At 43.4% G+C, this 27,340-nt stretch overlaps 1 protein-coding gene across 4 annotated transcripts in view; it reads left to right on the top strand.

Moving 5' to 3' along the window:
* LOC109877897 (multiple epidermal growth factor-like domains protein 9) overlaps positions 1 to 27,340 on the top strand; it is a 45,613-nt gene extending 18,273 nt beyond the window's left edge. For 2 of the 4 annotated variants that reach the window (XM_020470132.2, XM_031819065.1), the window contains exons 3-6: positions 15,362 to 15,501; positions 16,448 to 16,597; positions 24,709 to 24,978; positions 25,083 to 27,340. In XM_020470132.2, the coding sequence (XP_020325721.1) occupies positions 15,362 to 15,501; positions 16,448 to 16,597; positions 24,709 to 24,978; positions 25,083 to 25,600 (1,078 nt within the window). In that variant the 3' untranslated portion in view covers positions 25,601 to 27,340. Of the gene's footprint in view, positions 1 to 14,296; positions 14,978 to 15,361; positions 15,502 to 16,447; positions 16,598 to 24,708; positions 24,979 to 25,082 lie in introns of those variants that run through there. The other 2 variants (XM_031819066.1, XM_020470138.2) reach the window with 2 other exon arrangements.

The raw sequence follows: 27,340 nt of genomic DNA on the forward strand, positions 1-27,340 counted from the left end.
CTGGCTCCCAGACCCCCCAGCCTCACGCTTTAGGGGATTTCTCTCATATACTGATGGACCATCCAGCCTTTCTGTATTACAGTCATAGTCCTACTCATATTTAACTTTGGCATTCTATCACATTTGCTATTGGAACTTTGTCAGTGTGTCTGTGTGTTGTTCTCACTTAGGCCTATTTAATTGCATGGCCAGGAACCGAGGGCTTGGATTACATTTATAACCTACTGGTTCCAGAACACAGCATACTGACCTGATCCAGCCTGGAACCTGGGGAAGGACCAGGATGTAGTAGGATTGCAGACGTCTGGATCAGAGCTGCCTGCCTGGGATTTCTTCACATTTCCTCAAGGACATATGAACTGATCGGGTCTAGGATGAGCATACTTCTGATCTGTAAAGTGTCTCTAATAGTGCAACAGTTCTCTTCATAAAGACCAAAACAGGGTCTATCAAATGAAAAGATTTGGCATGGGTCCTCAGATCCTCAAAAGGTTCTACAGCTGAACGCAGGGCACTACAGAGGGTAGTGCGAACGGCCCAGTACATCACCGGGGCCAAGCTTCCTGCCACCCAGGACCTCTATACCCGGCGGTGTCAGAGGAAGGCCCTAAAAATGGTCAAAGACTCCAGCCATCCTAGTCATAGACTGTTCTCTCTGCTACCACACGGCAAGCGGTACCGGAGCACCAAGAGGCTTCTAAACAGCGTCTACCCCCAAGCCATAAGACTCCTGAACATCTAGTCAAATGGCTACCCAGACTATTTGTATTGCAACGCAACCCCCCCCCCCCCCATCACTGCCACTCTCTGTTGCCATTACTTTAATTAACCCTACCTACATGTACATACTACCTCAACTTTTCTCTTATTCTTATCCATATTTTTTTAATCTGCACTGTTGGTTAGGTGCTCTTGAGTAAGCATTTCACTGTAAGTTCTACACCGGTTGTATTCGGCGCATGTGACTAATAAAATTTGATTTGAAAGTAGTTGAGGATGAGGTACTCTGTGGATGTAGCACAGTATGAGATGTACTGTTTCAGTTATCTTGCATAGGAAGGATGAGCTCCTCTTTGTAGCACCACTATATTGCAATAAGAATCTGCTTGGCTCCCAGACCACTAGATCCTGTTGGTAGGAAGTTGCTACTTTTTAATTCACTCGTCTGTAAGAAGCTATATTTTACTGTGTCCCCACTGTGCTCTTTACCAAAATAAAATCCACAGGGGACCAACAACAAACAGGGAATATATCCTTGGCCACAGGGCTCATCAGTCAAAACAAAAGCTACTGAGCTGTGAGCTCGTCTTAGTGATAATGACTTGACCTATACCCATTAGGCTGAAATATGCTCATTAGCACATACAGTATGTGCACACTGCACATACAGTGCCTTGCGAAAGTATTCGGCCCCCTTGAACTTTGCAACCTTTTGACACATTTCAAAATTTGTCACATGCGCCGTATACAACCGGTGTAGACCTTACTTTGAAATGCTTACTTACAAGCCCTTAAAAAACAATGCAGTTTGAGAAAGAGTTAAGAAAATATTTACTAAATAAACTAAACTATAAAATGTGCAATAAAATAACAATAATGACGCTATATACAGGGAGTACCGGTACGGAGGTACAGGTTAGTCAAGGTAATGTGTACATGGAGGTAGGGGTAAAGTGACTATGCATAGAAATGAACAGTGAGTAGCAGCAGTGTAAATACAAAGGGGTCGGTGTCAATGTAAATAGTCCGGCTGGCCATTTGATTAATTGTTCAGCAGTCTAATGGCTTGGAAGATGAAGCTTTTAAGGAGCCTTTTGGCGCTCCGGTACTGCTTGTCGTGCGGTTGGAGAGAGAACAGTCTATGACTTGAGTGACTGGAGTCTTTGACCATTTTTTGGGGTCTTCCTTTGATACCGCCTAGTCTATAGGTCCTGGATGGCAGGAAGCTTGGCCCCAGGGATGTACTGGTCCATATGCACTACCCTATGTAGCGCCTTGCGGTCAGATGTCAAGTAATTACCATACCAGGCGGTGATGCAACCGGCCAGGATGCTCTCAATGGTGCAGCTGCTTGAGCCTGACAACGAGCCATCCTCGGAAAGTGACAGTGAAAATTAGGCCTCAGAGTCTGATGTTCAAGAAGTGGACATTGATGAGGTCCAGGGGAGAAGACATGGAAGCCTGAGAGGAAGACAACCAAAGATTTAGTTTCTAGACTATCATTTTACAGATGTATGTTGAAAACATTTTTGGGAGAAGCGATGGATCATTGGGGATCATTCAATATTCCCTTTTGTTGTTCAGTGAAATCATCCCATGTGAAGAGTCAACTCATTTAATTAAAGTTAAATTCGTAACTAAATTCTATTGCAAGGTTTAATCATTTGCAATTATGTTTCTGTCTCCATATGATATGATAAATATAACCAATGCAAAAAATTAATATTGCATATATTTCAGTTAATTCCCATGTATTCCTGTTAATTCCCACAGAAAGTTTCCACCTCTGAATATTCACCAAAATGTGCAACCCCAGGTATTACAGACTCGGTCAGGGAGAGGTTGAAAATGTCAGTGAAGACACTTGCTAGTTGGTCCGCGCATGCTTTGAGTACACGTCCTGGTAATCCGCCTGGCCCCGCGGCCTTGTGAATGTTGACCTGTTTAAAGGTCTTGCTCACATCGGCTACGGAGAGACGTGATCACACGGTCATCCGGAAAAGCTGGTGCTCTCATGCATGCTTCAATATTGTTTGACTCAAAGCAAGCATAAAAGATATTTAGCTTGTCTGGTAGGCTCACGTCACTGGTTAGCTCGGGCATGGGTTTCCCATTTGTAGTCCGTAATTGTTTGCAAGCCCTTTAGTAGGATTACATTTTAGTCCTGTATTGATGCTTTGCCTGTTTGATGGTATGTCTGAGGGCATAGTGGGATTTCCTATAAGAATCCGGATTAGTGTCCCACTCCTTGAAAGTGGCAGCTCTAGCCTTTAGCTTTGTATGCGTTTCTGTGTGTGGGGTAAAGGTGGTCTAGAGTTGTTTTTCCTCTGGTTGCGTATGTGACATGCTGGGAGAAATAACATTAAACGGATTTTAGTTTGCCTGCATTAAACTCCCCACTTCAAGCACCGCTTCTGGATGAGCATTTTCTTGTTTGCTTTTGACCTTACACAGCTCATTGAGTGCAGTCTTAGTGCCAACATACAGCTTATCATGAGGTACTCTACCTCCAGTTGAGCATAACCTCGAGACTTATTTAATATTAGACATCGTGCACCAGCGGTTTTTGACAAATAGACACACACCCCCACCCCTCGTCTTACCAGACGTAGTTATTCTGTCCTGCCGATGCACGGAAATCCAAGCCAGCTTTATATTATCCGTGTCGTTGTTCAGCCACGACTTGATGAAACATACTGTAAGATATTGCAGTTTTCAATGTCCTGTTGGTAGGATAGTCTCGAAAGTAGAATCATCCAGTTTATTTTCCAGTGATTGCACGTTGGCCAATAGAACGGATGGTAGAGGTGAGTTACACACTCGTCGACAAATTCTCTTACGGCTGAAATCCCGTTAACGGGATCGATTTGACAACAGCCAGTGAAAGTGCAGGGCGCCAAACTCAAACAACAGAAATCTCATAATTAAAATTCCTCAAACATACAAGTATTATACACCATTTTAAAGATAAACTTGTTGTTAATCCCACCACAGTGTCCGATTTTCAAAAAGGCTTTCCAACGAAAGCATACCATGCGATTATGTTAGGTCAGCGCCAATTCACAGAAAAACACAGCTATTTTTCCAGCCAAAGAGAGCTGTCACAAAAAGTTATATTTCATATTCATATATAAAGTTCATATTTATATCCAAAAATCTCAGTTTACATTGGCGCGTTATGTTCAGTAATGTTTTGCTTCCAAAACATCCAATGATTTTGCAGAGGGCCACATCAATTTACAGAAATACTCATCATAAATGTTGATGAAATTACAAGTGTTTTACATGGAATTAAAGATATACTTCTCCTTAATGCAACCGCTGTTTCAGATTTCAAAAAAGCTTTACGGAAAAAGCACACCATGCAATAATCTGAGTACAGCGCTCAGGCACCATACAGATACCCACCATACAGATACTCACCATGTTGTGGAGTCAACAGAAGTCAGAAATAGCATTATAAATATTCACTTACCTTTGATGATCTTCATCGGAATGCACTCCTAGGAATCCCAGTTCCACAATACATGTGTGATTTGTTCGATAAAGTCCATCATTTATATCCAAATACCACCTTTTTGTTCGCGTTTAGTTCACAAATCCAACTTCAAGAGGCGCAGGCACTTAGTCCAGACAAAGTCAAAAAGGTTATATTACAGTTCGTACAAACATGTCAAACGATGTATAGAATCAATCTTTAGGATGTTTTTTTAACAAATCTTCAATAATGTTTCAACCGTACAATTCCTTTGTCTTTAGAAATTAAAAGGAACGCAGCTCACTCTCACGGGCGCGAGCCTGATGTAGCTCATGGCATTCTGCCAGACCCCTTAGTCAAACAGCTCTTATTCACTCCCCCTTCACAGTAGAAGCCTGAAGTCCTGAACAAGCCTGAACAAGGTTCTAAGACTGACATCTAGTGAAAGCCTTAGGAAGTGCAATCGGACCAAATTTTACACTGTATATTGATTGGATAGGCAAAGTGTCACGCCCTGGTCAAAGTATTTTGTGTTTATCTTTATGTATTTGGTCAGGCCAGGGTGTGGCATGGAGTTTTTGTATCGTGGTGTGTTTTGTCTTGGGGTTTTGGTGTGTATATATTTGGGATTGTAGCTAGTGGGGTTATCTAGCAAGGTCTATGGCTGTCTGGAGTGATTCTCAATCAGAGGCAGGTGCTTATCGTTGTCTCTGATTGGGAACCATATTTAGGCAGCCATATTCTTTGAGTTTGTCGTGGGTGATTGTCCTTAGTGTCCTTGTTCCTGTCTATGTGTTAGGTTACACAAGTATAGGCTGTTTCGGTTTTCGTTACGTTTATTGTTTTTGTAGTGTTCATGTTTAGTCGTGTTTTACGTTTGTTTAAATAAACATGGATCGCAATCTACATGCTGCAGTTTGGTCCGACTCTCCTTCACCACTAGAAAGCCGTAACACAAAGACTTGAAAACCTACAAACTTCAGATTTCTCACTTTCTGGTTGGATTTTTTCCTCTGGTTTTTGCCTGCCATATGAGTTCTGTTATATTCATAGACATCATTCAAACAGTTTTAGAAACTTCAGAGTGGTTTCTATCCAAATCTACTAATAATATGCAACATCTTAGCTTCTGGGCCTGAGTAGCAGGCAGTTTACTCTGGGCACCTTATTCATCCAAGCTACTCAATACGGCCCCCCAGCCATAAGAAGTTAAGGCACCCTGATTTCCGCCCCCTGTGTTTCCATATTTTCATCACGCAGGGATTTGGGCCTGGTCTCAGAGAAGCAGTACATCCTTCGTATCGGAATTATTAAATAAAAAATCTTCATCCAGTTCGAGGTGAGTAATCACTGTTCTGATATCCAGAAGCTATTTTCGGTCTTAAGAGACGGTAGCAGCAACATTATGTACAAAAAAGTTACAACAATGCGAAAAAACGAACAAAATAGCACAATTGGTTAGGAGTCCGTAAAACGTAAGCCATCCCCTCCAGTGCCATTATCTTCTTGGTCATTCATGTGATGACTGCTTGTCTAGCTTGCTAGCTAACATTTTGAAAGTATGTGGTTGACATGATCAGTCCAGTCAAAGCAGTCCGGTAGAAATGACGTGATTTGACATAAATTTTATCTGTGGCCAATGACTTTTTAAAAATCTTTATTTAACTAGGCAAGTCAGTTAAGAACAAATTCTTATTTTCAATGATGGCCTAGGAACAGTGGGTTAAGTGCCTGTTCAGGGGCAGAACGACAGATTTGTACCTTGTCAACTTGGGGGTTTGAACTTGCAACCTTCCGGTTACTAGTCCAACGCTCTAACCACTAGGCTACCGCCCCAAGAAGACATAGTGCCTTCTTGTATGGGCACTTCCAAGGTAACTCTATGGCAGCACCCAAGGGGCTTGAATTTTTGAGCTCTCCCCATAGATTTTGCAGTGACGTAGTGTCCCCATGAATGACAGAACACTGAGCCAATCACGGCGCAACTAGAGAACATTACCAACCTCTACGTTCCATATTTTCCGCTGGCTGCCCCACCACCACAGAAAGCACTAAGCTAGGCTGAAACACCTGCATTTGGAGCTGCCTCGAGAAAGCAAAAAAGATACCATGTTTGAATGCAGATATATATATTTGTTTACATTGTTTGCAAACTGATATGTGACATGTCTTGCTAAACAGGTGGGGCTATCACGGCTCTGGCTAAAACCCAGATGCAGATACAGGAAGCGGATAGTACAAGTCTCAAGAGTTTATTATAGTACAAGAGGCAGGCAAAAGGTAAGTCAAGGCAGGCAAAGAGTTGTAATCCAAATCAGAGTCAGGCAGGTATAGAACGGCAGGCAGGGTCAGGGCAGGCAGAAAGGTCAGAACTGGGAAGACTAGGAAAAACAAAAACTAGAGCACAGGAAACACAGGAACATGCTGGTAGGACTTGACCGGGGCGAACTAGCAATAGACAAGCAAAAAATGAGGTATAAATACACGGAGGATAATGGGGGAAGATGGGAGACATCCGAGTGGTGCAACGGTCTAAGGCACTGCATCTCAGTAGGCCATCATTGTAAATAAGAATTTGTTCTTAACTGACTTGCCTAATTAAGTAAAAAATGGGGGGTGGAAACAAGCACAAAGACAGGTGAAACAGATCAGGGTGTGACAGGGGCTCTAAACAGGTGGTCCACCTGCCCTAAATTAATACTAAATAATTAGGAGTGTAGCATTGGAAACAGTGCCGACTGCACTTTCTGTCTCCGTGTGTATAGGCTGGGGGCTTGATGAACAGATAAACTGTACAAGGACAGTAGGATGTCTGATAAATGTGTTTTTATTACCATTTTCATCATTTTATTTCACCTAGTCCTGCATGTTTTCACTGTACCCTGCAATCACACCTGCAACCCTGTACATGTGACTAAGCACTGAATTTTAATCTAAAAATTAGACTAATCTCAAGCCTGTGGAAAACCTAGCTGTTGCTAAGAGACAGTAGTATTGAGCCCCAGATGATATTATAGGGGGCTTCATAATGCTGTATCTTAGCAACTTAGTTAATGATTGTATTCTGATATGAAATGGTACAGCTCTGTAATCACACTACCATTATTTAGCTCCACAGTTAAATCAATATACTACCAAAAACAATAATGCTCAGATTAATTCCTTTTCCTTTTTAATTCCTTTTTCCATAAATATCAATAGTTTATTTGGGTGAATTCTTAGGTGCACTGTTTTCAAAGTTGCACTTTTATTCTTCACCCTCGTCCTCTATGGAATGGGAACAGTCTGTAATTAAATATTGATTTGGGTGCAGCTGTTTCTGCCTATTCCTTTAGTCTCGCGCTCTCATACAGTGGATTAAGCAAATTACAATAACATTTTGTTTGCATATTTCTTGTCAGGAAGGAATTGAGAGATTGTGAGCCCTTTTGAAAGAATACAAAAACATGCCTTGGTGTAAATGTGTTTCAGGTGCTTGAATTTATTTTGGGATATTCCGTTGAAAAAGCTCTCTGTTTTCAAGGATCACAGAGCAAATATCTCCCTTTTCCTGTAGGTTTGATTGAACAAGTTAGAATTACTGGGGCAATCAATGGAAACCCGGGGAGCTCACTCTCAATATCCTCCCTTCCCTGTGATTGGGTCATGTCATTATGAACCAGTTTAGCAGAGCACAGAGGGGGAGCCGAGGTGGTTGGCACCAAAGTGATGCATCAGTTCACGCAGTGATGTCCTTTGCTCAGACCTGAAATAAACTGTTATTCTTTCCTACAATGTGACAAGCTAGCCTCTTGATCTAGTGGTGCATGCAATTCGCTCTGGAGTGCAGGTTGTAGGTAGGTGCATGGTATCCAAACCTGACAGGGCTCATCTGGTATATGCTAGACCGGCCCAGCTGTGTGCTTTATTTGACAGGGAGGAAGAAAGAAGGCGAGAGTGCTGTGTAGTAAGAAGCCCAGTGACAGGGCACTGCAGATGACCTCACATTAGCAAGTGACAGGCCACATCCCGGGCTGTATTAGTGTATTGGACCCAGTGGGGAGGCTTTGTTGCTCTAATGGCTGGAGTGCAGTGGCCATGACTGCCAGCACATTCTGTCTGGCTTTACTCTAAGCTCAGTTACATAACTGGCCCAGTGTGTGATCCTGAGCCAGGGGCTCTGCGGAATGGATCACAACTCTTGACCCTTGTTGTTGAACATTCTCTCTCTGAAGATCTGACAGAGTGAGCCCTGAATCTAAAACCTGCGTGGTATAAAACGGTGTGTGTTTGTCCTGACTGACGACCCTGCTCCCACCCCGCATGGTCATATACACCCTGTGGCTAAAGAGGATGCAGTCAGTGCTGCTGCATCACAGATATGTGCTCAGTCTATTGTGATTCCCCAGGCATATACGAGCAACGTATTGGAGGCATCACCTCGGCAGCAGCAGAACGGGGTTAAGCTAAGCCTGGTTGCCATGTAATACTGACCTAGTTAGTATGCGGCTGTAACGCGGAACTTAGCGGCTGGGCTACCCTACCACAGCACAGCCTGCATCCCAGTGAAACCACTCCAAAAACAATAATAAGCCCCCCCTTCCCCCTAGCCACGCTCTCACTGGAGAAAACACAGCCCGGTCTACGGGACCATGAGCTGTAACCTGGGCCTGGAGTAAAACTGCTCATTGACAAGCTAGGTAGGTGGTCATTGTGAGTGTGACTAGCTTTTCAACCATATCCTGGTCGTAGGAGGCATTTCCATAGAGGCCCCAGCCTTGCTCCCCATACCAACTTTTCTAATCTATGGTCTGTTTTGCCCTCAATGTCTTTTTGAATGGATCCTGGGGTTTTTATTTCCTCGAGTCATAACTACTCACAGAATGCCTTTCCCAGCTACAAATAAAATATTTGTCATATCATCATCTATATATTAGATTATATTTGAAAGAGTTTCATTGTGACTCAATAGATGTCATCACAGATGGTGGCTTATGTGTCATCGCAGGTTGGTTTGGGGGTGATATCAGTCAGGGACAATTGGGCCACCAAGGATGAGATCAGTGCTGTAGTATAACACTGATTACGTCCTGTCAAACATATAAAACTCAGATTTTTTCACCATCTGCTCTCTTTGGCGAGAAAAGAAAAGCCTCTTACATCAGAGAGACTGAATCACTGACAGTGACGCTGGGAACCTGCCTCCATATTTCCTATGTGATTTGTACCATATATTTTATAGCGAAGGCTGCAGCAGAAGTCAACTCCTTTGTCTGTGAATCTTTCGTCTGCCTGTGTGTGCACAATTGGCTGGGGAACAATGTGTGTGTGCGCTGGTGGCTCCATGGCACTATGGGGAAACTCGTTTAAACCTGTCTGAAGGCTCTCGATATATGAGTTCACTCATGTCCTAAAATAAATGTGTTCATATGAGCAGAATATTGTATATACATTTGTTCATATGGGCAGAATATTGTATATACATTTGTTCATATGGGCAGAATATTGTATATACATTTGTTCATATGGGCAGAATATTGTATATACATTTGTTCATATGGGCAGAATATTGTATATACATTTGTTCATATGGACAGAATATTGTATATACATTTGTTCATATGGGCAGAATATTGTATATACATTTGTTCATATGGGCAGAATATTGTATATACATTTGTTCATATGGGCAGAATATTGTATATACATTTGTTCATATGGGCAGAATATTGTATATACATTTGTTCATATGGGCAGAATATTGTATAAAATGAATAAATAAAAATGCACTGCAATCGTTGCCTTCCTTTTAGACAAAAAATAAAACAAGGTTGGGCGAATAACTTGAAAAATTTAATCTATAAGTCTAATAATACATTCATTATTCAATAAACATCCTCATATCAAAAAAATCTATTTCAACCTTGTAATAATTCATTTTCTTTCAATTTGCTTGATATAATTTAATTATCAATATTAAATAAGAGTAATAAAATAATACTTTTCAGAACATTGAGTTTTTCAGGATAGGCTAATTATTAGAGATTCTGAGGCACTGCATCTCAGTGTAAGAGGTGTCACTACAGTCCCTGGTTCGAATCCAGGCTGTATCACATCCAACTGTGATTGGGAGTCCCATAGGGCGGTGCACAATTGGCCCAGTGTTGTCCGGGGGTAGGCCATCATTGGAAATAAGAATTTGTTTTTAACTGACTTGCCTGGTTAAATAAATAAATACACTTTTTTTAAAGGTTGTCAGCAGCACACTAAAGCTTGGAAGAGTATTCTATATGAAAAGGAGAGTATGTGGTTCTTCAATAGGCTTTGTGTAGGCTAATATACATATTTGTTGGGTGCTCATTTTGTATCCAGCTGTTTAGTTAGGCCTAGTGATATTGTCGACCATCATCAGCTGAGGAAATATTTTTCTGAATGACAGTCAAGTGACAGTTGTTGTGATAGACCTATAGCACCCGATACAAAAACAGCCCGTGCGTAAAATACTGTTCGGAAGAATGTCCAGAATATTATGATGTCTCGTTCGTTGTGCCAGTGAAGACTGTTCCAATGACCCTACAGTTATGTTGATTATCTGCTATTGTCTGCTTGAATCAGCGTCTGACAACTTGGATGGAAAATTACTGAGGATAATAGCGGACGATATTGCCACTCCTATTTGCCATGTCTTCAATCTAAGCCTACAAGAAACTGTGCCCTCAGGCCTGGAGGGAAGCTAAAGTCATTCTGCTACCCAAGAATAGTCAAGCCCCCTTTACTGGCTCAAATAGCTGACCAATCAGCCTGTTACCTGTTGCTGACAGGTATATAAAATCGAGCACATTGCCATGAAATCTCCATAGACAAACATTGGCAGTAGAATGGCCTTACTGAAGAGCTCAGTGACTTCCAACATGGCACCGTCATAGGATGCCACCTTTCCAACAAGTCAGTTCATCAAATTTCTGCCCTGCTAGAGCTGCCCCGGTCAACTGTAAGTGCTGTTATTGTGAAGTGGAAACGTCTAGGAGAAACAACGTCTCAGCCACGAAGTGGTAGGCCACACAAGTGCACAGAACGGGACCGCAGAGTGCTGAAGCGCATAGCACTTAAAAATCATCTGTCCTCGGTTGCAACACTCACTGCAGAGTTCCAAACTGCCTCTGGAAGCAAAATCAGCACAATAACTGTTCTTCGGGAGCTTCATGAAATGGGTTTCCATGGTCGAGCAGCCGCACACAAGCCTAAGATCACCATGCGCAATGCCAAGTGTCGGCTGAAGTGGTGTAAAGCTCACCGCCATTGGACTCTGGAGCAGTGGAAACGGGTTCTCTGGAGTGATGAATCTTGCTTCATCATCTGGCAGTCTGACGGCCAAATCTGGGTTTGGCGGATGCCAGGCGAACGCTACCTGCCCGAATGCACAGTGCCAACTGTAATGTTTGGTGGAGGAGGAATAATTGTCTGGGGCTGTTTTTTATGGTTCGGGCTAGGCGCCTTTGGAAATCTTAACACTACAGCATACAATGACATTCTAGATGATTCTGTGCTTCAAACTTTGTGGCAACAATTTGTCCCTTTCCCGTTTCAGCATGACAATAACTTGACTGGCCTGCACAGAGCCCTGACCTCAACCCCATCAAACACCTTTGGGATGAATTGGAATGCCGACTGCGAGCCTGGCCTAATCACCCAACATCAGTGCCTTACCTCACTAATGCTCTTGTGGCTAAATGGAAGCAAGGTCTGTACGCAGTGTAGTACATTCCACAAAAGTTTTGCTCATCAAGATGGAAGCATCAGGAATAGCCCTACGGTATTAGAAGTGCTGTTAATTCTGCAACACTTTAACAGAAAATAGCTGTCACTTCCGTACTGTGTCACGTCCCTATTGCTCACTGTCCCAGTCTACTGCTACGGTAACATTCTCCTCTCCGCCTCCACTCCCATGGAGTCATATGATTGTACACGTGTGTTTTTCGTCTTTAAAATATGTATATATATTTATTTATTTTACACACGCCCCACTAAGCATTACCATCAACTTCAGAATTTCATGAAGAGCAGTGTTTTAACAAAGCCTCGTTTGAATAAGGCCCACGCACTCATGTGAAGGCATTGAGGCAACTGCTCTGTCACTTCTTGGGAGCTGCATTGCGATTTGCTTGTTGTCCACAGATCTATTTTGTTGATTGTTTTTGATGAAAGGGAGTGATCAGGCATGACTCATCGCTGTGTGTTCTTCCTTTGAGACTCTGGCATCAGCACACATGATGATTGGAATCAGAGAGCGTGTGTGTACGTAGCCTATAGATGTGCAGCCTTCAGTTTTTTTTCTGATACATTTTTAAATGTTTTAAAATGTATTTTCTGTGAATGAACAACCCCCTTTCTTTTCCTCCAGTCTGTCTAATGTATGATTCAATAGGAGCATCAGCTCGTATGTTTGGCAGGCTGACCACGCAGTAGTATGTGGAATGTGCAGGTGAAATGCAGTGGAGTGTGTTGGCATTAGGGAATGAAATAAGTGATGTTCAAAGCTCAAAGGGGTGCTAAAGAGCTCAAGTTTAATTAGATTAAATTGGGCAAGAGCAAGACTGGATAATCAAACAGAAAGCACCCTCTACTGAGATAGCTTAGTCCCAGCTTTCAGCAATCATACACAGCTAGTATAGGCATCATCAGCAGCAGCACACTAATTAATTGTTTAGTTTTAGCCTGCCATTTTATTATCTTAGAGATTTAGATTGACATAGAAGAATAAATAGTGTTAATCATTTGTTTTTTTAATGTGTAGTCATTTTTCTCTTATCTCATTCCAAAAGGGATTGTACCGTAATCTAAACCACAGTGAATTCTTTGTCATGAATGACTTGCCTTGCCAATTCAGGGTTAGTTATAAATTACATGTCAGTCCACGATGACCAGAGGCAACTAGGTGTGAATTAGTTATTGCTCGAGACAGATCTTTTCTTTAGTCATCGCAACCCCTCTTTCTACCCAGCAGGAGATGGGGCTGTGTAGGAGAGGGTTTTGTGTCCTTTTGTGTCTTGCTGAGGGCCCTTGAGACGGGCTGAATTCCTGAAGAGGGTCTCACAGGTAACCTGACCCATCCACTCAAGGTCACTCTATAATAGTCTATAACCACGTTTCCATCCATCCACAGTTGTATGCAAGTAAAGTCATACCATATTAAAAAAAAATCACGTCAACTGTGATGGAAAAAGGAAGTTTCATTCAATTTTATAAATGCCGACCGATATTTTTTTGTTTGACATGGTGGGATCTAATAAATAAAAGTTCCAATAAATATTGAGGGTCTTATTCTGGTGACATGTTGATCAATGCTTGACTGCTGTTTGACAAATAAAACTCTTCTTGCTCTTATCCATAATAATCTCATAATGTAGACTAGCCTATCCGCACAGCCTACCCGCACTATATCTGCAAGCTGTTGGCTAAAGCCCACGTACTTTAAAACACACAGTCCCCAAATACAGAACAAATTCAAGAAAGCATACAGTTTTATATAGATCCATTATTGCATGGAACTCCCATCTCATATTGCTCAAATGAACAACAAACCTGGTTTTAAAAAATAGATAAAGCAACACCTCAAAGCACAACGCCTCTCCCCTATTTCACCTAGATAGTGTGTGTATGTACTGATATGTAGGCTGTGTATGCCTTTTTTAAATGTTTATAGTTCTGTCCTTGAGCTCTTCTTGTCTACTAATGTTCTGTATTATTTCATGTTCTGTGTGGACCCCAGGAAGAGTAGCTGCTGCTTTCACAGCAACTAATGGGGATCCTCATAAAATACCAAGACCAGTCTTTTTTTTGTTTTTGTGACAACTATCGGTTGATCAAGCCCTGATCTGTTTCACCTGTCTTTGTAATTGTCTCCACCAAGATGTTACCCATATTCCACATTATCCCCTGTGTATTTATGCCTGTGTTTTTCCAGTTTCTGTTTTTCTCATCCTCCTGGTTTTTGACCCTTGCCTGTCCTGTCCCTGTCCCTGAGCCTTCCTACCGTCCTGTACCTTTGCTCCACCTCTGGATTACCGACCTCTGCCTGACCTGACCCTGAGCCATCCTGTACCTTGGTCCCACTACTCTGGATTACCAACCTCTGCCTGACCTGAGCCTGCCTGCCATCCTGTAACTTGGTCCCACTACTCTGGATTACCAACCTCTGCCTGACCTGACCCTGAGCCAGCCTGCCATCCTGTAATTTGGTCCCACTACTCTGGATTACCGACCTCTGCCTGACCTGACCCTGAGCCTGCCTGCCATCCTGTACCTTGGTCCCACTACTCTGGATTATCGACCCCTGCCTGCCTTGACCTGTCATTTGCCTGCCCCTGTTGTAACAATAAACATTGTTGCTCCACACATTTTGCACTTGGGTCTTACCTTGGTACCTGATACACTTGAACTTTAGATTTTTGTATTCAGTACATTAAAATTGACATTTTGTGTGCACTGTCATCATACACTGATTTTTATCTGCAACAAGTCTGTTTGGTGGAAACACCACTGGTGGTAAAATGTGTATATTTTCTTTATGCAGATTTTAGATTTTCGCATTAAACTGTCGCCAATTGGATGGCAACCTAGCTTGTGATGAGAACCTGGCAGAAAGGGACTGTGCTAGGCTGAGTATAATCGTACCTGGCCTGTAGGCTGTGTGATCCAGGCAGCTACTGTCTACAGCCTTGGACCAGATGTCCCTGGAGTGCTCCAGTTTGTGGTCCCGACTCTACCGTGCTGCCCTTGCCCCCAGAACATGCCAAACATGTTAGTAGAATTATATATAAAAGGCCTAGACAGCGTAGAACTGTGGAGGATGGGGGGGCTAGGCTATCCCAGGTTATTGAATCTGACTGGAGTAGCTGTGTTCTGTTCACCACGGACAGAGTGGAGGATCTGGTTAACCAGGGAAGGGATTGTGATGGGAGTTATGGGTAGCAGATGGATTGATGGAAGAAACCACTCAGGGGGAACCTGTAGGATGTCATGGCTAGTACAATCCTGCCATCAGAAGAGTCTCTAACCAAATAGAGCAGGTCCACCATTACAGCAGTATAGTTGAGCTGTTACAGAACCTAAAGGCTGGATAATCAAATAGAAAAGAGTCAAAGTATGTGACCGTGTGCTGACTGTGCGCTCCTGTCCTTTCAGCTCTGGAATGTGTGTGTGTAAGACGGGAGTGTACGGGCCCAAGTGTGACGAGTGCCACCCAGGCTTCTTCCGTTTCAGCAGCACAGGGTGCCAACCCTGCCAGTGCAACAACCTTACTAACTACTGCCACCCACAATCTGGTGAGTAATCCACTACACCACACCTTCTATCTACAAACCACAACAATCACACTTTCTTGTTTCTGCTACACATTAATCCTGTTCGTCTCCATCCCCGTTTCCACAGCTGTGTATTGTTGTGTTGCAGTGGACATTAAAAGATATCGAGAGGCTTTAAGGGGGTGAAGTTGTATGGAATTGTAGAAACCATCTGTTTGCTATTGTGATACATAGCCAGATGGCACAGTAGTCTTTCCTGGGATCAATGGAGGAATGCCGTATATTTACTTCCTTAGCTCAGGTCTGATGTCAACTAGAATGACCCTCTCAGTCAGCCAGGAAGCGTTACATAAGAAACCTGAGGGTATGTTAAAAAACAAAGACTGTCTTTTCCAGATTAACATGGCAGTAATCTGTTCCATTTCTATCAGAAAACTGAAAAATCAAGATGATTGTTCCTACCTCTATAGGGTCATTGATTTTAGATAGGAGTGATAATGGTGTTCTCTATCGAGAAGGACAGAGAAAACAACAGTGTTTAGTGTATTTCTTCATTTTAGAGAACAGAGGACGTCTGCAATGTCCCACTATACAGAATAATTTATATTCCACAAAAAACACTCAACTCCATCACTATGTAATTACCAATGAAATAGTCAATTTGAATGTAAGTATATAAACAGTATATTAATACAATAGTGTTACTAGGGTAATTACAGCATTACCTAACAGGTATAGAGTAACAGAAGAAGTTCACCATCCAGCCTAGGCAGAGTAAAGACCCAAGAACAGGTAACTCAACAACCTGAGGCTCAAATTCAAATCAACAGGATAGCAGTATTTGCTGCTCTAATGTGTACAAACAAAACCACTATAGGGTTTAGGTGTGGTCAACAAATGGCATGTATCATATTTCCGACAGTTTTCAAAAAGAAATCACCATAATATTCTCTCCTTTTCCACACAGGCGTCTGTCTGAACTGCCAGGGCAACACTCAAGGACCCAACTGTGAGGAATGCAAGCCCAGATTCTACCGCAGCTCTGGTGCTGCCAGCACCGATGCCTGTGTCACCTGCCCCTGCTCCAACACCACCTCCACTGGCACCTGTCACACCGGTGAGTAGCCACTACCCCCTGCCTCAGTAGTGCCCTTCTTAGTTAGGTCGCCTTATTAGAACCCTTGCCGGTCTGGTTGCTACTTCTATTTTGTATTTTTTATTGAACCTTTATTTAACTAGGCAAGTCAGTTAAGAACACATTCTTATTTACAATGACAGCCTACCAAAAGGACTCCTGCAGTGAAAAAGAAGATTATTATAATAATAATCAAATAAAAAATATTTAATATATATATATATATATATATATATATATATATATATATATATATATATATATATATATATATATATATATATATATATATATATATATATATATATATATATATATAGGACAAAACACACATCACGACAAGAGAGAAACCACAACACTACATAATGAGAGCTCTAAGACAACAACATAGCAAAGCAGCAACACATGACAATACAGCATGGTAGCAACACAACATGGTAGCAACAAAACATGGTGCAAACATTATTGGGCACAGACAACAGCACAAAGGGCAAGAAGGTAGAGACAATACCTTACGCGAAGGAGCCACAACAGTCAGTAAGAGTGTCCATGATTGAGTCTTTGAATGAAGAGATTGAGATAAAACTGTCCAATTTGAGTGTTTTTTGCAGCTCGTTCCAGTTGCTAGGTGCAGTGAACTGAAAAGAGGAGCGATCCAGGGATGTTTATGCTTTGGGAACCTTTAACAGAATTTGACTGGCAGAACGGGTGTTGTATGTGGAGGCTGAGGGCTGCGGTAGATATCTCAGATAGGGGGGAGTGAGGCTTAAGGGTTTTATAAATAAGCGACAGGTATACAGAGATGACCAGTTTACAGAGGACTATAGAGTGCAGTAATGTGTCCTATAAGGAGCATTGGTGTCATATCTGATGGCCGAATGTTAAAGAACATCAAGCTGCTCGAGAGCACCCTTACCTGCCGATCTATAAATTATGTCTCCGTAATCTAGCATGGGTAGGATGGTCATCTGAATCAGGGTTAGTTTGGCAGCTGGGGTGAAGGAGGATCGATTACGATAGAGGAAACCAAGTCTATATTTAACTTTAGCCTGCAGCTTGGATATGTGCTGAGAGAAGGACAGTGTACCATCTAGCCATACTCCCAAGTAATTATATGAGGTAACTCTATATGACCTCAAGCTCTAAACCCTCAGAGGTAATCACACCGTTGGGGATAGAGGCATTCTTCTTACCAAACCACATGACCTTTGTTTTGGAGGTGTTCAGAACAAGGTTAAGGGCAGAGAAAGCTTGTTGGACACTTAGAAAGCTTTATTCTAGAGCTTATAACACAAAACCCAGGGAGGGGCCAGCTGAGTACAAGACTATCATCTGCATATAAATGAATGAGAGCGCTTCCTACTGCCTGAGCTATGTTGTTGATGTAAATTGAGAAGAGCATGGGGCCTAGGATCGAGCCTTGGGTACTCCCTTGGTGACAGGCAGTGGCTGAGACAGCAGATGTTCTTACTTGATACACTACACCCTTTGAGGTAATTAGCAAACCAGGCCAAAGACCCCTCAGAGGATCCACAAGAATGGAATGGTCTACCGTATCAAAACCTTTGGCCATGTCAATAAAAATAGCAACACAACATTGCTTAGAATCAAAGTCAATGGTGATGTCATTTAGGACCTTTAAGGTTGCAGTGACACATCCATAACCTGAGGGGAAACCAGATTGCATACCAGAGAGAATACTATAGACATCAAGAAAGCCAGTTAGTTGATTATTGATAAGTTTTTCAAACACTTTTCATTAACAGAGCAAAATAGAAATTGATCTATAACAGTTAGGATCAGCTTGATCTCTCCCTTTAAATAAAGGACCCACCATGGCTGCCTTCCAAGCAATGGGAACCTCCCCAGAGAGGAGAGACGGGTTAAAAAGGTCAAGGAGAGGCTTGGCAGTGATAGGGGCAGCAACCTTAAAGAACAATGCCCCTCGCTCATTCATATACTTACATGTACATGTTCTCATTCACCCCTTTAGATTTGTGTGTATCATGTAGTTGTTGGGGAATTGTTAGATTACTTGTTAGATATTACTGCACTGTCGGAACTAGAAGCACAAGCATTCTGCTACTCTCGCATTAACACCTGCCAACCATGTGTATGTGACAAATAAAATTTGATTTAAGAAAGGGTATAAACCGTCTGACCCAGATGGTTTTTTGGGGAGCTCTTTTAGCACCTTAGACTCAGTGACCGCCTGTAGGGAGAAACTTTGTAGCAGGGCAGGGGGAAAAGAGGGAGGAGCATGGGGCTCGTCGCATTAGAAGGGGAGGGAGTTGAGGAAAGGAGGCATGGCTGAGTTAATTAGGAATCCTGACTTAATGAAGTGGTGATTTAAAGAGCTCAGCCATGTGCTTCTTGTCAATAACAACCACATCAACATTAAGGGACATGGGCAGCTGTGAGGAGGAGGCTTTATTCTCCAGGTCTTGAACCGTTTTCCAGAACTTCTTAGGGTTAGACATACATAGAGGGAACTGCTCCTTAAAGTAACTAACTTTGGCCTTCCGGATAGCCTGAGTGCGCTTATTTCTCATTTGCCTCAACGAGAGCCAGTCAGCGTGTGCCGAGCATTTCGCCAAATGTAATTATTGAGGTGTTGTAACTCTGCCAGATCATGGTCGAACCCGGGGCTGTACTTGTTTTTAATTGTCATTTTCTTTATGGGGGTGTGTTTGTTAACAATACCACTGACAATATTTTAAAAAGAAGGTCCAAGCGTCTTCGACAGAGGGGATCATGCTGATTCTATACCAATGTTAATAGGCCAGGTCATGAAGGAAGGCTTGCTCATAAAAGTTTTTTAGCAAGCGTCTATGACAAATCAGGTCATTACAGAAAACACCAGACTGATACCTATCAGGATTATTTGTGAGGATAACATCAAGAAGAGTAGCCCTTTCTGGGTGTTTGGAGTCATAACATTGTGGGATTAATAATAATCTGAGAAAGATTTAAGGAGTCTCATTGCTTTAGAACTTGGTGTGGTTTAAGCATGTCCCAGTTTAGGTCACCTAACAGGACAAATTCAGACTTAGTGTAAGGGGCCATGAGAGAGCTTAGGGCAGGTAGGGTACAGGCCGGTGCTGATGGTGTACGATAGCACCCAGCAACAGTCAACAAAGAGCTATTTGAAAGTTTATTGCATAAAACCAGAAAATCAAATTGTTTCGGGACAGAGAGAGCACTGGAGGTGTTCCTTGGTAAAGATTGCCACTCCACCACCTTTGGAAAATCTGTCTTGCCGAAAAAAAAGGTTATAACCAGAAAGGTTACCATCAGTGTTCAAAACACTATTTCTTAACCACGTCTCAGTAATGACCAACAAATCTGGATTGGAGCTGTGAACCCACACTTTCAATGGATACATTTTAGGTAATAAGCTTCTAGTGTTAACATGCAGGAAACCCAGGCTTTTACGAGAGCAGAAATAAGTGAAGCAGATATCAGACCACAAGTCAGAATTGGTGCTAGCAACAGTAGATGGGCCAGGCTGTACATGCACATTTCCAGATATCATCTACAGTAATACAATCGGGGCACGGCAGACGACAGGGAGAGATCTGCAGTGTTGATGTATGACATTTGAATGTGCATTAGATAGCAACAAGATAATATTGTACAGCAATTTCATCAGGTAACATGAATACAAAGCCAGCAAGTGGTGGTTAGAATAGGATGGTAGGCCAAGAGTCTGTGTAACCAATAGAGAGTCAGAGTCCCGAGTGTGGGAACAAACAGTCTGTCCTACAGTTGGGTTAACAAGCAAGTTCATAGTCAACAAAGCACGCAGGAGTCATGAGGCAAATAGCATAAAGCACAATAAAACAATACGACTTGGGGCTAGCCATTGTATGTTCAGAGTCACTCGCCCCAACAGTGCGAGTGTGCTGGAGGCGAGCGAAAGCTTGGGAGAGGGAGGGGGGAGGTGTACCTGTACCAGATGGGGAGAGACAGGCCATGGCAGACAGTGATCAGATTGCCAGGTGGAATCCAAGCAGCAGGCAACAGGAGTAGGTGTCACACCCACTTGGGAGAAGCTTTTTTCGTGTGGCAGATTCCTTGTAGAAAATCACAGCTAGCTAGCTAACATAGCTAGCAAGTCTCTGTCCAGCTTTTTTCTTCCACTTGGAAAAGGAGGTTGTTAGCTAGCTATATCTCTTCCGTTTCAGTTTTGGCGCATGGTCTTTTACGACGTCCAGAAAAAGTTGTCCTGTTGTGGCTGTTATTGCAAGGATTATATCTTTTCAGTTCCAGGTTGGATGGTGTTTCAAGGTTTCTTGTGGTTCTTTTACTAGGCTGGTGTATCTGGCATTATGTCTTGGTGTGCCCTGCCTGGCAGAGAGAGAGTGACCACAGAAGGTAGTGGCCCAGGAGTACTCTTAATGTTCCAACAGCAAAACACCATCAACAGTCACTGCCAGGGATGAAGGCTCTGGTCCCCATTACCAGGGGTGCAACTTTGGTTTTAGAAGTGGGGGGGGCATCTCTAAACAACTTACCCGACTGCTAGGAGGCATCCGCAAAATCCTAAAGTACCCCGTTGACTCGTTTTGTATCACATTCCAATGATAAAACTGGGGAAGACAAAATTGCAATTTCAGAATGTGGGGCCCCCGTCCCCAATGAAAGTTGCACCCCTGACAATTATTATAGCCCCATTCGCAGGGATACTTCTAATCTTTCACAGATAATTGCAATTTACTTGTGATGGTTTGTCAAAGAATCAATGTCTGGACCCTCTGGTTGATGATGTTTAATCCCACCTATCTGTCTTATCCCTGCTGGTCAAGTTATGTTTCATCACCGAGCATGGGTCTGCTCACATCAGCTTCATCACAAAAGTCTAGGTCACAGTGTATGTCTGTGCTCCTGTAGACACGTATTTGATATTAAGCATGTTTTAACCAGGCAAGCCAGCATTCGTTTGTACCCATACTAAACTAATACCTCAGCAGCTGAGGCCTGAGCCTTGGTGTCAAGGACATACATAGAGTCCCTGTCTATCACCTCCTCCCTACCTCTGATCTGACCAATCAGCCGCAGCCATGTGACTGCTGACAGCCTCCCATTGGGTCCCAGCAGCCTGGCAACAGCCATGTGGAGAGGGTTCTGAAGCCTGTCAGGTTGTTTGCCCGGCCAGGGCTGAGTGCTGAGGGGGGCTAATCTGAGCAGCTACATCACTGCACTGCGAGGGGAAGGGACACACACACAACATGATCCTCCTATTGCTGCCTTGTGAAGTCAATTGAGTGTGGTGCCCACCCCCCTCTGTTCTGTTGCTGCCTGACTAGCTTGCTGTGAAGTGGCCCAGCTGTGCCCATGATGTTCAGTGTGCTCTATGTTCAGCTCAAACTCTGCCTTGTGTGAGTGTGTGGGTGTGCGTGCGTGCTTGTGTGTGTGTAAATCAAATCAAATGTATTTGTCATATACACATGGTTAGCAGATGTTAATGCCAGTGTAGCGAAATGCTTGTGCTTCTAGTTCCGACAATGCAGTAATAACCAACAAATAATCTAACCTAACAATTCCACAACAACTACCTTATACACACAGTGTAAAGGAATGAAAGAATATGTACATTAAAATATATGAATGAGTGATGGTACAGAATGGCATAGGCAAGATGCAGTAGATGGTATAGAGTACAGTATATACATATGAGATGAGTAATGTAGGGTATGTAAACATTATATGAAGTGGCATTGTCTAAAGTGGCAAGTGATACATTTTTTACATCAATTTTTACGTTATTAAAGTGGCTGGAGTTGAGTCAGTATGTTGGCAGCAGCCACTCAATGTTAGTGGTGGCTGTTTAACAGTCTGATGGCCTTGAGATAGAAGCTGTTTTTCAGTCTCTCAGTCCCTGCTTTGATGCACCTGTACTGGCCTCGCCTTCTGGATGATAGCTGGAGGGATCAGGCAGTGGCTCGGGTGGTTGTTGTCCCCTTGATGATCTTAATGGCCTTCCTGTGACATCGGGTGATGTAGGTGTCCTGGAGGGCAGGTAATTTGCCCCCGGGGATGCGTTGTGCAGACCTCACTACCCTCTGGAGAGCCTTACGGTTGTGGGCGGAGCAGTTGCCGTACCAGGCGGTGATACAGCCCGACAGGATGCTTTCGATTGTGCATCTGTAAAATTTTGTGAGTGCTTTTGGTGACATACTGAATTTCTTCAGCCTCCTGAGGTTGAGAGGCGCTGCTGCGCCTTCTTCACCACGCTGTCTGTGTGGGTGGACAAATTCAGTTTGTCCGTAATGTGTACACAGAGGAACTTAAAAGTTTCTACCCTCTCCACTACTGTCCCGTCGATGTGGATAGGGGGGTGCTCCCTCTGCTGTTTCCTGAAGACCACGATTATCTCCTTTGTTTTGTTGACGTTGAGTGTGAGGTTATTCTCCTGCCACCACTCCACCAGGGCCCTCACCACCTCCCTGTAGGCTGTCTCATCATTGTTGGTAATCAAGCCTACCACTGTCGTGTTGTCTGCAAACTTGAAGATTGAGTTGGAGGCGTGCATGGCCACGCAGTCGTGGGTGAACAGGGAGTACAGGAGAGGGCTCAGAACGCATCCTTGTGGGGCCCCAGTGTTGAGGATCAGCGGGGTGGAGATGTTGTTACCTACCCTCACCACCTGGGGGCGGCCCGTCAGGATGTCCAGTACCCAGTTGCACAGGGTGGGGTCGAGACCCAGGGTCTCGAGCTTGATGACGAGTTTGGTAGTCGATGAACAGCATTCTCACATAGGTATTCCTCTTGTCCAGATGGGTTAGGGCAGTGTGCAGTGTGGTTGCAATTGCGTCGTCTGAGGACCTATTGGGGCGGTAAGCAAATTGGAGTGGGTCTAGGGTGTCAGGTAGGGTGGAGGTGATATGGTCCTTGACTAGACTCTCAACACACTTCATGATGACAGAAGTGAGTGCCACGTGTGTGTGTGTGTGTGTGTGTGTGTGAGAGAGAGAGAACTGGATTGAAAATTATGTTCAGGCCTGTAAGTGACTGAGCTGGCTGTATTGCAGTAGACAGGGGGGATGGTAAAGGTATTGGGTAAATATCCAGGTCAGGTTGTACAGTATCATCATGTGAAGGTTTGCCCCCCAGCCGTCACCGTGCTGACTGGGTCATGTTCTCTCCTGGTGATATAACACATCGGCTCACTCTGACTGAAGCGTTTCCACTGCCAACAGTCCGGGGTTAAAACAGACCAATCAGAAACTGCCTATAGATAAGAGTTGTTATCACTCTTGCACTTTATTGGTCTAACTCTTTTCTAAAACATGTATTGTGTCTTTAAAAGTGTGTCTGTTGTGGGCACAAATATTGTTCCCATAAGTCTAAAAGAGTTAGATATGATTTAGAGATGAATGATCTTGAGCAGACTACAGCCTGCAGCACAAATTTGAGGTACCATTAAATGTGTGGCTATTTTCTTGATTAACTTGTTTAGTAGGAGGTGATCAACACTTACACTAGTGACATGCAGCAAGCCTAATTACTGTGCTCAATAATATTTGGTGTCAGAGCTCTTGGCCCTTAATGGATGTGACAACATCAAAAGGGGATATATCACAGTTAGTGAAGCCATTAGGAGAGAAGGAAGGCACTGTATAGTAGCATCATATTACTAAGGTTCAGAGGCCGGAGGAGAAAGCTGACTCCTGATAATGATGAGTGATGATGATGCTGCTCTGATACAAGGGATCAGTCTTTAAAAACAGTTCAACTGAATTTGATTCCGCGCTGTAGATATGTGTGTTAGTAAGTTGCTTTTGATAAAAGTGTCTGCTAAATGGCATGTTATTATCGTTGAATATTTTCGCTGAGTCTTTTGGGGAAGTAAAAAAATGTCTCATTCTTCAACAGAAAATCCTATTATTAGCCAGGGTAGTCTTATATAACCCATGTGTAGCCCGTATGTAGCCCGTAGACTACTAAACACTGCCAGAGGGCTTATACCCTCTGTGTTGTACTGTATTAGAAATTAATCTCTTTGGCATTCTGGTGCCATCTAGTGGTGGTGCATCAGCCAAGTCTATTTTATGACTGACATGTATTAGTGTGTGTTTTTGTTTCCCTAGACTCTGATGGGTTCCCAGTGTGTGACCAGTGCCTGTCTGAGTACAGCGGTCAGCAGTGTGACCGGTGCAAGGCTGGCTTCTACAGTTCCAATGGTGTGTGTGTCACCTGCGACTGCAGTGGGAATGCAGACCCTACAGGGCCGGCCCAGCTCTGCCACCCTGACACTGGCCACTGCCTGAGCTGCACCGTCAACACCACGGGGCCTCAATGCCAGCTCTGTGCCTCCGGCTTCACAGGGGACGCCCTTGCCCACAACTGCACCCGCCCAGGTAAGCGTCATTCAATAATTTGGTGCAGAGGAGTATTAGTTATTGAATGAGCCATGAGTAGCTCAATTCAATCCCATTCACATTGTGAATAATTTGTTTTCTAGCAGCACGGATCGTTCTTACCCCAGAGCCTGCTACAACAACAGAGACTCCTAAAACCACCACTACAACCTCTGCTCCAACCCCCAGCAGCAAGGGCCTGACTGCCACAGTGCCCACCAGTGCTCCCACTTCCACTAATAACTCCAGCATCCTACTGAGCATAGCCACCACCCAGGTCCTGCTCACCAGCCTGGGCAGCCCCACAGTCAATACCACGGCCGCTCTCACGGAGGTCTCCTGGACCCAGTTCAACATCATCGTCCTGGCCGTCATCATTCTAGTAGTGGTGCTGCTGCTGGGCTTCGTGGGAGGAGTGTACACCTACAGAGAGTACCAGAACCGCAAGCTCAACGCTCCCTTCTGGACCATTGAGCTGAAGGAGGACAACATCAGCTTCAGCAGTTACCATGACAGCATTCCCAACGCTGACGTGTCTGGCCTGCTGGAAGACGAGGCCAACGAGGTGGCGCCCAACGGCCAGCTGGCTCTCACCAACCAGGGCAACTGCTACAAGGCCTAGCCCACAGGGCAGACAGACAGCACACTGCGGACAGACTGGACACTCCCGGAGAGGCTTCCGGCCTGGCTGCCTGCTTCACAGGACAGAGGCATGAAATGGATAAAGACTTTCAAAGCTGCTGGACACCAAACCCAAATCTCAATGCGTAACTTGACTCCTACCCAGCTCCTTCTGTGGAGCAGAAGGACACCAACATACTGACAGATGTTTGCAAAGAGAAAAGGAATGGAATGTTTCTGTTTGTCCTTACGTTTGGGCTCCATTTCAGATTTGTGTGATTCACGTAAAAGAAGTCGTCGATGAAGGGTCCAAAGAAGAGTAGACTTTTTAAATTCAGTTGTGCCTGCAGAGGGCACTGTAACAGATGTGGTTGGTTGAGGTAATGGGGAGTTTGCCCATGCAAGAGTAGAGGACCATGGGAGAATCTCAATTGCATACTATTCGTGTTATCTCTCCGAGCCTCCTTCTCCAAACCGATTGGATGAGAGTGAAAGTCAGAGGTCCCTCCCCTCTAAAGGAAGTGAGGAGAGAGGACACAAGGAGTATGCAATTGAGATTCTTCCCATGTCTCTGTTGTATGGCACACCGTTCCTTATGCAGCTCAATGGACATCAGACTACACTAGGAACCCTAGCATTTCAGAACCTTTTAAAACGAACTAACAGTTTAAGTTATAACTTGAACAGAGATCTAGTCTAGACTATGATTGTTATTCCATTTATTTTGATTCCTTTCTTATTTATTTTCAAGTTTTCTTTTTGGGATAAATGTTGCGCATGTAAGATGTGCGTTTCATGGTGTTTTAACTTGTGTGCTTATATTGAATGCAAATTGAAAAGGGCAAAATGTTTTCATATGTATGTCTTTTTTTGTGAGTGATATAGGAAATGGGAAGGCTGCTGGCTTAATGACATCCTCTTTTGTTTTCAGTTGTATCCTGTATAAAGAATTTCCAGGTCCTTACCTTGAGTATTAACGAGGGGTGTTTAGATGATAAAACAAACATACATTGTATCCTCTCTCTACTCACTACTGTTCACTGCAGGGCAGTTGGTCCTATTGTTCGTTATGATTCTCACTTTGACCTATTTACTGATGGTGTGCAAATCTGCTGGTTTGAGAAATGCCTACCTCAATGGAAGTTGCTGAACAATTTTTTTTTTTAGTAATAGTCCATTTAGGCTGGTTTCGTTTAAGTAATCCACTTCTAGGACACAATGATGCCAGCCACAATTTCTTATGTAAGTCTTAACAGTACAAAATAGAAACAGATCTTGGTGATGTGTTGCTGGCAGCATCACCGTTAATCCCGCTCAAGTGTTTTTAATAAACTACAATTGATATCCTGGATTTGTTTCTGGTAAAAGTATCATGAGTGAGTTAAGCTAGTAAGGGAACTCACTCCTCAGGGAATGCCTCTTTCCCCAGTGTGATCGCTGTAAATAAGAGTAGGACATTGTACAGATGAATGTGAATAGGATCATTATTATTGTACAGGTAGAGTGCAGTTTACGCTCAGAACAGTCAGTACCCTTACACTGAAAGACTCAAATATGGGCTAGGCACAGTCCACACAGGAAATGACCTATCAATAGACCTACCCTCTGTATTATGTTGCAGGATATGCTACATGCCATCATCCCTAACTACTGTTAAATAATGAATGGTAAAACTGTAAATAGTACAAACTGAAAATGTCACACACAATGCTAAATAAAAATGGGTTTTTTGGTTAGTCTG

Source organism: Oncorhynchus kisutch, linkage group LG3 (assembly GCF_002021735.2).
Source record: "Oncorhynchus kisutch isolate 150728-3 linkage group LG3, Okis_V2, whole genome shotgun sequence".
Classification (NCBI taxonomy): domain Eukaryota; kingdom Metazoa; phylum Chordata; class Actinopteri; order Salmoniformes; family Salmonidae; genus Oncorhynchus; species Oncorhynchus kisutch.